Source organism: Rhamphochromis sp. 'chilingali' (genome assembly GCF_963969265.1).
Source record: "Rhamphochromis sp. 'chilingali' genome assembly, chromosome: 22".
NCBI lineage: Eukaryota > Metazoa > Chordata > Actinopteri > Cichliformes > Cichlidae > Rhamphochromis > Rhamphochromis sp. 'chilingali'.
The window spans coordinates 18065862-18077349 of record NC_137950.1 but is presented as its reverse complement, the minus strand read 5'-3'; the positions used below and the strand labels follow the sequence as shown (position 1 = coordinate 18077349).

The window sequence follows — 11488 nt, the reverse complement described above, 5'->3', positions numbered from 1 at the left end:
AACCTAGAATAGGACGTGCCTATATACATCCTTCAAAATAAAAGTCCAAACCACCAATCGCACCGAATTCTCATAAATCTATAACATTTTGTTCATGAAATAAATGGACATCATTACTACTACTACTGCTACAGACACGTATCCCGCTATAAGAACTAATAAAACCTCGTGTTGTACATTTTACTGTTTTCTTTTCTTTTTATGGTGACCTATTTTTTTTAATTGACACAAATAGCCATTTCCGGAAATTACGTCAATTCACAGCAGTATTTTCCAGAAAAAATGGCAGCTGTTGACATCGACGTGCCGGTAGAAACAGAGCCACAAATCTGCAACCAGGAGGACCTTGAACGGTAAAAGTATACCTACTCGTCGGGTTTCACTGTGATGCGTGTGTGGAGTGAAAATAACCCGAGTGATATTAGCCGGTTAGCTGACAGAGCTCGGAAACATCAGTTCGGTCACCCCGAAGCCAAGCTAACCGTGCTAGCTTAACGCGACAGCGTTCTTAAATCTTGCTTTTTAGAAATTTCGGGTATTTGCTTTGTTATTGTTTGGGGAATTTACATTAAAAATAAAATTGTGAACTCAAATTAGACAGCCGGGCAGCTCGCCAGATTGTTCGTTAAGAGAACAAAACAAAACCAGGTGAACTGGCGTGCTTTGCCATGGTCAATGTGAGGTATCCGATAATTCACGTGCGCCTAACCCCTTTGGGCGTCATTGAGCTGTATGTCAATATGTGTTTAAGTCTCATCCTTAAAGCATCTTATTTATTGCACACTAGCAGTTCCAGCTTTCATATTCGAGAAACTTCCATAAGAGACTGTCAGGTATGATCAGCAAAAGCCTTCATAACCTTAATTTGAAGTGATTACTTGTTTTCAATACTTTCCCGAGAGGTTTCATGCCATTTTACTGTATTCAAACGGTAACGAGACTATGCCGAAGGTTCTGCACCTAAAGGGAATTGAGCATGAGCGCCTCGCACCCTCAGCTCACCCGGGTGAATCGCATCGGAAACGAGTCATCAACGTGCGCTTTGCACGCAAACATGTTTTTTTTTTTTGGTCTCCTTTCGTGCAAGCGGCCTTTGTTGCATTTCCGCTTAAATACACCGTAACGCACCTGCGTGGGATAACAAAAGTACTGTTAGGTGTTATACCTTGTCTGGCTTACGTAACGATGGACTTGAAAGATTAAAATGTAGGATTGAGTGAGACCTGGATTAATCGTACCGTAAATGTAAAATGTGACTTCAGTGTGCGGGAGGAAATTATTTTCAGGATTGTAATAGAAATATTTTTGACCTGTTTTTAAGTTGGGTTTCTTTAACTAAAACTTGTAACGCATTATTGTTATCAAATGGTCGCAAGAGGAAGCTCCGTGGACTTTATATCGAACACAGTAAAGCCACCTGATTCCCTTAATGATTTGCGGGCATATTAATGAGCAAAGTCACTCCGCAAAGCCTAATTTTGCTTTAGTAGAATTATCCTAATATTAAAGTTTGATAGGAAGAAAACCGATTGGGCAAGTAATCCTTGGAAAATCATTTATAACTCTTGTGGCTAAAAAAGTTAAACAAAAAAATAACTAACTGTTGCCCATCGTGTCTTTTTCAGAAATCTAAAATTAATTATTTGGAATTTCAAAATCGGGGATCAAAGTAACCAAAATATTTGGAGCAGTGAAAAAGAGTGCTGGAAGGGTGGAGCAGTGACAACAAAATGGTAGTGAGACAGTGATGATGTGTGGTTTGGAGGCGGTGGCACAAACAAAAAGAAAGGAGGCAAACTTAAAGCTGGCAAGATTTTCACTGAGAATGATCAGAATGTACAGGAATGAGTACACAGGGACAGTTTAGGTTGAGCGATTTGAAGTTAGACACCAGGTTTATTCACGTAATTTAAAATTTTGAGTTGATTCCATTTTCACTGTTAAACTGCAAAAATCCATAGCTCAATTGAAATGGATCAAATTATTCCATTGTTGTTGTATGCCTCCAAGCTTCTTTTTTTTTTCTCACAATTGCAAAACTGTGACGTCAAACTCGGAAAGAATTCAAGCTTTTTCTACATTGTGTAGACTCAGAGATAATACAACTTTTATGTTTTTCCCTATATACAGACCATTGTCCAAAAATAAATCAGGAAATCCATTTAAAAAGTAGGTTCTATAAACATCTATATGGTCTTATTAGTATCCATCGCTATGTTGGACTGTTGTTCACAGTTAAGGCATGCAGGTTTTCACAGGAAGATAGAAACGCCACAGGTAGAACTTAAACATAACTCTGGTTTGGTGGGATCCTGGCTTTAACACATCACATACTTCTAAAGAATTTTTTATATTTCATGAAGACATTTAATGGCTTTGCATTATTTCTTTTTTAAAATATAATGCTATCCTTTTTCTAAATGAAGAATAGAATACAGATAATTGATTTTATTTTGAATTTACACCAAATAAGAATTCTCATTTGTGTTTGTTCACTTTAAGTGAAACAACAAACTGCAGACACTATCACTTAAAAAAAAAAAAAAAGACTAAACCCTAACCCCTAACTTAAAAATAATATAGTAACTATAGCAGGCCGTTTGAAAGTAATTATTAGTTTCTGATTCCTCATGAAACTTAGTTCATTCAGGTATGTGTGATTTGTGGTTGATCCACTTGTGAGTCACCTGGACTTGTTTCATCTCAGTTAAAGTGGTTTAATATTGTTTGCTTGAGTTTGTTGCATGTTGGGTTTTTTGTGTCTGCATTCTTAGGTGTGGCTAACAAGTGTCGCAACAGCACCCACATTTACTGTATCGGAAAAGTACTTTTATTGTACCTGGGTACATTTTGGGCTACATAAAAACTGCTACATTAAGTCATACATGAGAATCAGTATTGAGTTCTCCTTTAACACTTGGCACTTATGAAAAGACTGCAGCCGGTGAATTTCATGGCTATGTTTAGTACTTGAGCTATCAGTAGTCAGGACTGTATGTACCCAGATCTGCTGTCCTAGTTCTAGGTGAAGCACAGTCGAGTCCTTGTGGACACTTTGCAGGCTGGAAATTCCCTGAAAAGTGAAAACTGGTACTAGAAGAAGTATCACTGTTTTATAGTCAAGGTCATTCATTCAGTTACAGTCAGGAATTTCAGCCATCAGTGGAAACTACAATAAAAAGGTTTATAGGGGGGTTCGGGGGGACAGTAGTTTGTTTAAACGCTTCCTGTATATCTCCACCTTCAAGGGGGAAATTAAGTGGTTTATTAGTTTTCTGGTTTATTGAGTAGTTTTAATTAATTATGTCTTTTTCTCCACTCTCCAGTCTGGCTGAAAGTTTCAAAGAGCAAGGCAATGCATACTACAGCAAGAAGGATTACTCTCAGGCTTTCAACTATTACACCAAGGCCATTGGTGAGTATACTCGGTGGCTTGATTTTAAGTTGTCACATTGTTGACTCTAAACACCCAACGACGCCCACTCGACATTTCTTCATACTTTGCTGTTGAGAAATGCTGCCAGTGAACAGTCCCAATAAAGGCCTGCGGTACAGTCATGCACTGATTGTTGGCACATGATTTTAGTTTGGCAGTGGCTGATTCAGCTGCACACCATCCTGTAATCATATAAGTTGGGACAAAAGAAAAACAAAAAATGGGGAAGTCAGAGTTTACCTTCTTATTTTTATTTTCTGATGATGCTGAAACACTCCAGTTGTCAGTGATGGCAAGCCCAGATGTTGGTCTCTGATATGCACCTGTATCATTTTGTTTTTGTCACATAAATGATTCTTTTTTTTTTCTTTTCTTTTTTTAAATCTGAAGATGCATGCCCCAAAAATGCCAGTTATTATGGGAACAGGGCAGCCACCCTCATGATGCTCTGCCGCTTTCGGGAGGCTCTAGAAGATTCCCAGCAGGCTGTGCGTCTGGATGACTGTTTCATGAAGGTGAGTTTGAACTGCTTGTGACATATCGAACATCACTTGTATTGTCCGCTTCGCACATCATGCAGTGCACGGTAATGATGTTCTGAGAAATGTCCGTTCCATCTCATAGGGGCATCTACGTGAGGGCAAGTGCCACCTGTCTTTGGGAAATGCCATGGCAGCCAATCGCTGCTTTCAGAAGGTTTTGGAACTGGAGCCGAGCAATAGAGAGGCCCAGCAGGAGGTGGGAAGCTTTAATCATTTTATTTAATTACTATATAAAAACAAGCATTGAGTAGGATCACATGCTGAGCTAAATATTTGAGTGAATCCATTGGTTAGTAATTATTGTTGTTTTTATTAATTTTAGAAAAATAATGCAGCAACACTGTTGGAATATCAGCGGATGGCAGATTTTGGCTTTGAAAAGCGGGATTTCAGAAAGGTAATTTATGCACTTTCTCTTGTTTTTTAGCATTCTTGTAAATTATAAATTGAGTTTTGTTTGCCACTGTATGAGTGTGTGGTTGTCACCAAAACATAAATATGCTGGAAAAGGATTTTGTCATATGTCTGTGTGATTAGATAAAATTTTAGCGTTTACATGTTGGACTTTGCTATTACTCATATTTATATGAAAAGTACAATTTTGACATTAAATGATTATGAAAACAAGAAAATGGGCTCTCATCACAAAGCCTGTGCGTGCGTGCGAGTTTGTGTAAATCCTTTCCTTTTCAGCTCTCCCTAAACACTCAAACTCACTCGCTGTTGAGTACAATATGATTCTAACAGAAAGCCTTCAGGCAACAAAATCTTTGTAGAAGAAACAACTGTCACAGTTTCTGAGGTGAACCCGTGGAAGTATTAACAGTTGCCTCTGTCTCTAGATTACTCAGTGTCACATGCAGACCGATATCGGTGGAATGCGACAATTGGCTGGCGACTCCGGCTAGCTACCTTGCTGGTCGCTGAGGCACGCAAGTCTGCTGCCGCCGGGCCCCTCTCTACGTTCCCATCTCCACTGCAGAAATCCCGCGGTGGTGGCAAGCCAGCAGGGACCGGCAGTTGCACTTGCGAGATGTGCTATAGTGCCAAATCTCAGAGTCAGAGCCTAACTCCGACCGGACGAACCTGCGTCCTCCACCACCTCCACATCGCTTTGTTTTTATTCATTTATTAGATTTTTTTCATATAAATTTTAAAGTTAAAGAAAATCCCTCAGTCTTAAAGTTAAATAACTTGTTTCTTCAGGTAATTAAATCAAATATTGAGCAAAAGAAATTGCTGTTTTTTTTGTTTTCTTTTTTATTTGCCATAATGTTAGCTTATTACAAAGACAACAGCCACTGCGCGCTGTGATGGATGGTGACCTATCCAGTGGATGCATGGATTGTTAGTTTTCACAAAGCTCCAAATATTTCAGTTTTTCCAGTTTCTGAATGTAATATGGGGGTATAACTGTGTAGTATTTGGTTGTGGCCCTGATTCAGGTGGTGTACTGCATGGACCGGGCCTTAGCTTTGGCTTCTGCCTGCCACCGCTTCAAAATCCTCAAAGCAGAATGTCTCGCTCTGCTTGGACGCTATCCAGAAGCTCAGTCTGTAGCAAGGTAAGAGCAGCTGTGATGGACAGTCATTATTTTTTATTCCACTTCTTTGTGCCATTCTTTAAAGCCAGCCTTTTCTTTACAGTGACATCCTGCGAATGGATTCTACAAATGCAGACGCGCTGTACGTTCGAGGCCTGTGTCTTTATTATGAGGACTGCATCGATAAAGCGGTGCAGTTCTTTGTCCAGGCTCTGAAAATGGCACCTGACCATGAAAAAGCCCGACTGGCCTGCAGGGTAAGATTGTTGATAATGCCACCTACAACTCAATGTTTGCAAGTTCTTTTTGTATTGAAGTTCCACAGTTGCAAACCAAGAATGCAAGACAAAGTTAGAGAGGCAAGCTGAGATGGTCTGGACTTGTGCAGAGGAGGTATACCGGATAAAGGATGTTGCCAGGCAGGAGGAAAAAGGGAAGACCTCAGTGGAAGCTTGTGATTGTAGTGAAGGGGGACAACCAGATGGTTGATGTGACAGAGTAGGATGCTAGTCATAGGGTGAGATGGAGGCAGATGATCAAAAGAAGATGATTGATTAAATTCAAGGAGCTTTGCTTTAAGGTAAAACACCATATGACCTTTTTCAAGGTCCTTCTAAATGGGTCCCCATATTTCTTTCTATGTGTGTACAAGCACAAATGTTGTTGACACTATAGACACTTCAGGTGATTATTTTGCAGTCATTTGTGACAAGATAAGCAACCTTGGCCGTGTGTTTACACGGCAGAAGAACAAGGGTACAGAGTAAAGTAGTCGGTGCTAAATTTAAAATATAATCCAAAAATCAGCTTTCAAAGGATAAAAAATGATCTGAGATGTTTTTAGACTTCAAGTTTGCACACAATATGTTTTGAAAAAAACATTGAAAATACAAATAGATTAAAGGATTTTTAAGAATGTTAAAACAAAAGGCCTGAAAAGTATCGGTGCCTTCTTTGCTCACCAGAATGCCAAAGCATTAAAAGCTAAGAAGGAGGAAGGAAACCAGGCGTTTAAGAACAACAACTATGAAGCTGCCTATCAGCTTTACACCGAGGCACTCGCAATAGACCCCAACAACATTAAGACCAACGCTAAACTCTACTGCAACAGAGCCACAGCAGGAGCAAAGGTAAAAGCTTGTTTCATTATACCACAGTTTCCTCTCGTTGTTAGCTATAATTTGCTTAATATTAGTAATCGTAGTATTCTGGGTCTTCTGGTTCTTTGTATCCTGTCAGCTCACTGTCATTATCTCTTCATCAACAGCTGAAGAAAGTTGATCAAGCCATTGAAGACTGTACCAGTGCAATCAAACTAGATGACACTTACATCAAGGCATACTTAAGAAGAGCTCAGTGGTATGTTACAGGCATTCTGAGTCAGTTTTCCATGCTTTGTGTGTTTCGTTGTTCAGCATTGTAAAGTTTGTGTCTGACCTTGTGTTACCTGTAGCTACATGGACACAGAGCAATATGAAGAGGCCGTACGGGACTATGAAAAAGTTTATCAGACAGAGAAAACCTCAGGTGAGCTGCTCTCCTTGTTTTCCTAAGCTCTGATTGAATTTAATGTTCAGTTTTTCTCACATGGCTTGCATTTCTCTTTCCCTCCAGATCACAAGCAAATGCTGAAGAAGGCACAGATGGAGCTGAAGAAGAGCAAAAGGAAAGATTACTACAAGGTGCTCGGGGTCGGGAAGAATGCTACTGAGGACGAGATCAAGAAAGCGTATCGCAAACGAGCCCTCATGCATCACCCAGGTAGCTGTCCTAGTCTTTCCACACAGTTCACACTAGTACAGCTCACAGTAATCAGGGCTCTGCCTAGAGTATTGGTCAGATTTAAGTGCAGTGTGCACACAGTAGGTCAAGGCCTACCAATGACAAGACAACGCATCACTTTTTCTCTGTGCTTTACACATTACAATAACCAGTGAATTAGGTTAGGATCATGAGCCAGCTGAGCTACAACATCACTTAACAGTTGAGTCTCACTTATCTCGAGGATTTATTTTAGACAACCGTTGAAATTGTCTTGCAGACCGTCACAGTTCAGCAACACCAGAGGTGCAAAAGGAGGAGGAAAAGAAATTCAAAGAAGTGGGTGAGGCCTTCACTGTCCTCTCCGACCCGAAGAAGAAGGTCCGCTATGACAACGGGCACGACCTGGAGGATGACGGCTGTTTTGATGGCGGAGGTACATTTATATTCCCTCTGTGCTCTATCGGCTTTTGAAACGGGTGCATCTAAAGAGAAGAGTAACCCAGAAGATATTTTGACCTGTCATAGTGGGAAATAGCAGTGGCTTTGTCATTTATTATAGGGCATTTGTTTGTACTTGGGTAATTAATAAGACCAATAGATCTTTTAGACCTAGTAGGAAACCCAGGAGATCATGATTGTCTGAACGATGGTCGTGTTTACATTTGAAAAAGGGCAAAAACCTTTTTAAGGGTTTTGGGTTTTCTGTAGACTTCATATATGATTATTGCCCAGTTTTACATGAGAAAGTTCCAAGATTTTTTGGGATCTCATTTAAATTAAACACTGAGACATGTCAACACAGAAAAAAAGTACAAAGTACAATTTAATTTCCATAATTTAGTTTCTAGAAACTCATTCCATGTTTCCATGCAGCAAGTCCCCGTGTCCCTGACTTGCTGTCAAACTGTCAAGACCTAATGGGACGCTTTAACAGAACACGGGCAAATTTTCATACATTATTAACCATTTTCTGCAATGTCAGTTAAAATGTCTGCTTGTGTAAGAAGGCCTTTTATAATGTGGCATCCCATGACAGTCCCTACAAAATCAAGTGTCAGTCGCCTTTAGGTGATGGGACTGAGTGATATGGCTAAAAAAAACAAAAACTTTGTATCTCAAAACTAATATCTGTGTGCCTAAGAGAAACTATAATATATACTACAAAATAAAATCGTTAAGTTTATTGTTAAAGTTTTACTACTAATTTTTATCATAAAAACCTTGTTTCTCAACTAAAATGAACAAAATATTTAAATAATTAAAAGAAATGGTGTAAAATATGTGAGAAGATGTGCGGAGACGGTGGAGTGCTGGCGAAGTCCCTTGGCTTTGTTGGCCGTTGTTATTGGAAGTGAATGACATACTCTCCATCGCCAGTTTATAAGAAGCTGCAGCTGTCAGCAGTGATTGAGTCGCTGAAATCAGCCGCAAAGCATCAGTAAAGTAGTAAAGCTGATTGGTCCAACTCACGCAAAAATTTTCAACCTTTTCTCCTCCAGAAAAGGAAATAAGATGCATTTATAGCCAAAATGCAGACAATTACAACATGTACGTGCTAATCCACATAGAAACTATGAATCAGCTTTTACAAACACGGTTATTATATATATCTTCCACCTCAAATAGGTTCCACTGTTTCTAAGTCTCATCTTAGAGCATCACTGTATGTGATTAGAAAGCTGTGATCCAGAAAGCTGGCTGTAAAGTTTCAGAAGATATTAATTGTTTTGAATATTTCTCACAGAATACAACAAAGAGCAACATACCTTGTGAAAAAAGCAGAAGTCCAATTCATACTGTGACGTACACGATTTATCAGCAGGCTGAAATTACTGGCTGATACTGGCTAATTGCTGATCAGCTGGTATCACATATATAACAGCTGAGATGGAAGAAACCCTTTGACAAGGTTAGGAGTGTTGATGTTGCAGTTTGTCCACCAGAGGGCGCTTTGCAACTTCAAAAGAGCAACAACCAGCTGATCAAAGTAGAACTAAACAAGTAAATGTTTGGGAATTTTTTTGCATTGTGTGTCTGAAAAGGAAAAATATTGGCTGATATCTGATTTTTAAATCGACAAATATCTGTACTGTTCTAATACTGGTTTGCCAGTATGAGGCTGTACATTTAAGTCCAGTTATCTGTTACAGATTGGACCTGTACTAAAAAAATAAATAAATAAATAATAATTTAAAAAAACCCAAAAAAAACCCACTTGTAGTTCCTGTTTCTCTTTAAATTATATGTGCAATATATCACATAAATTGTTTTCCTTCCTGTATTTCCATTCTTTTCCCATCTTTGGCTTCCTTTTATCCTCCATGTTAACCTTGCTCTACTTCCTGTTTCTACAGATTTTGATGCAAACAACATCTTCAGGGCTTTCTTTGGTGGCCACAGTGGAGGATTCACTTTCGATTCCAGCCCAGGTACGTTTTCTCTTCACTCCATGGTTTTTATATATACATAGGTTTATTGAACACTAACTGAATATTTGTTTTGTGATTTATTACAGACTCTGGACCTGGAAATTTCTTTTTCCAGTTTGGCTAAAGCAGTGGAGCATACACTGGACAAAGTCAAGTCGGACCCACAGTCACCTCATGATGCTCATACTTATGAGTGTCCTGTTAAAATCTCACTTAAAAAAAATCTTCTTTTGAAATACCGCATACATTCCTAAATTAACTCCCTTGCATTGATGCTCAGCCTTTGAGAAGGATTCAAACATTGATGAAGTCTTTAAAAAGTCTTTTAGATGCAGTTTGCATCAGCTGGGCAGAGCTTGTCTCTATTGCCAAAATTGACATTTATGTTCTATGAAATTTCATGTTGTTAAACTGCCTCAGTCTCTATGAAGGGGATGAACAGTGAGGACATACTGGCCATCATGTCTTGATTATTTTGAGAAGCGTAACGATGCATACGTGTTTAAAGTTCTCCTTGGACTGCACGTCTCTAGTGGAAGAGCTGATGTTCTGTGGAAGTTCAGTGACAAATCTGACCTCAGGACAGCCTGTTAATGACAACGCTGTTCTCTTATGAGTGTGCGTCCAGATTTTACCGGCTCTCTTGCCAAATACAGAATCCAGTTGCAGGGTTTTTATTTCCTCTCCATTCTTCATTGTATATTTGACTCGAATGTAAAACATTATGTGTCCACACATTGTCCTTCAGTCTTCCCTGAGTCTATTTATATTTATTGTACTGTATATCCTAAAGTGTATGCAGCAAAATCCCAGTGATGTTCGTCTTCCTTTGTTTGTAAATGTTTTTGACCCCATCCTTTTCACTCATTTTTCACCTGTCTGAAACGGACCCACATAGGAATACATCCACACTTTGTTTTTGTTTTGTTCTTTTCAAAGCAACTTCACAAACGTCATCCACATGTTGCACTGCCCCATTCAAATTCAAGTGGTGCCTTACTAGAATCAGTGAAGCGTCCTAAATAAATCCACATACTAGTTCAAAAAAAAAGGCAGATGTTACACTTGTATAGCAATTTTTTGGTTTTATGATAATCTGGAGGAAAATCTTTTCATCTTGGACCCGTGTCATCAGTCACACTTTGCTGTCATTCATCCATTCATCAGTACAACCCTTCCCCTACTTGTTCCACCTGTTTAAAGGGGCACTGATAGCTTCCACTGTTAACTGTTCTGTCACTGATGTGTACATTACGTTTAAAAACTTGCTACGGTATTAACAAGACCTTTTTTTTTTTTTTTCTTCCTTTTTTTTGGACTTTTCTTTTTTAACTGGTAAAATAAAGGCTTGTCTTTTACTGTAATGAGTTTTGTCTTTGACTTTGTTCCTGATGATTACTTTTAAAAGACAGGATATCATCTTGTCCAGCAGGTATATGTAATCACTTTGATCACTTACAGATTCATATCACACTGCATATGAATAACGATTCACTGCGAAAATGACTTTGTTTACAACTCTGGTTTCACTGAGTGCTGAAGTGAAGCTCTGAAAAAAGGAGTGGTGTTAAGAAAGTTCCTCTTTCTTTTATAAGTTTCACAGGGACTTCTTTTTATAACGATCTATAAAAATTGGAGACATTCAAGCTTGTTGAAAGCTCCTCGGCACATTTTAAATCAAATAACCAGCTATAGAATGACTCGAATAAAACCCCCTTTTGGGTTTTTCTTTGTAAACTTTAACCAACGTGCTTTTCACCTTTGTTATTGATTT

At 38.9% G+C, this 11488-nt stretch overlaps 1 protein-coding gene across 1 annotated transcript; it reads left to right on the top strand.

The window, feature by feature from the left end:
- The first annotated feature begins 252 nt into the window (after positions 1-252).
- Positions 253-11072, top strand: LOC308391397 (dnaJ homolog subfamily C member 7-like). Its single transcript, XM_080874024.1, has 14 exons — positions 253-353; positions 3327-3415; positions 3827-3951; positions 4061-4174; positions 4301-4375; positions 5424-5542; positions 5625-5778; positions 6487-6651; positions 6789-6880; positions 6975-7048; positions 7136-7282; positions 7563-7718; positions 9640-9714; positions 9801-11072. Exons 1-14 carry the CDS (start codon positions 283-285, stop codon positions 9836-9838), a joined length of 1494 nt encoding a protein of 497 aa, XP_080730150.1. The 5' UTR covers positions 253-282; the 3' UTR covers positions 9839-11072.
- Positions 11073-11488: the final 416 nt, after the last annotated feature.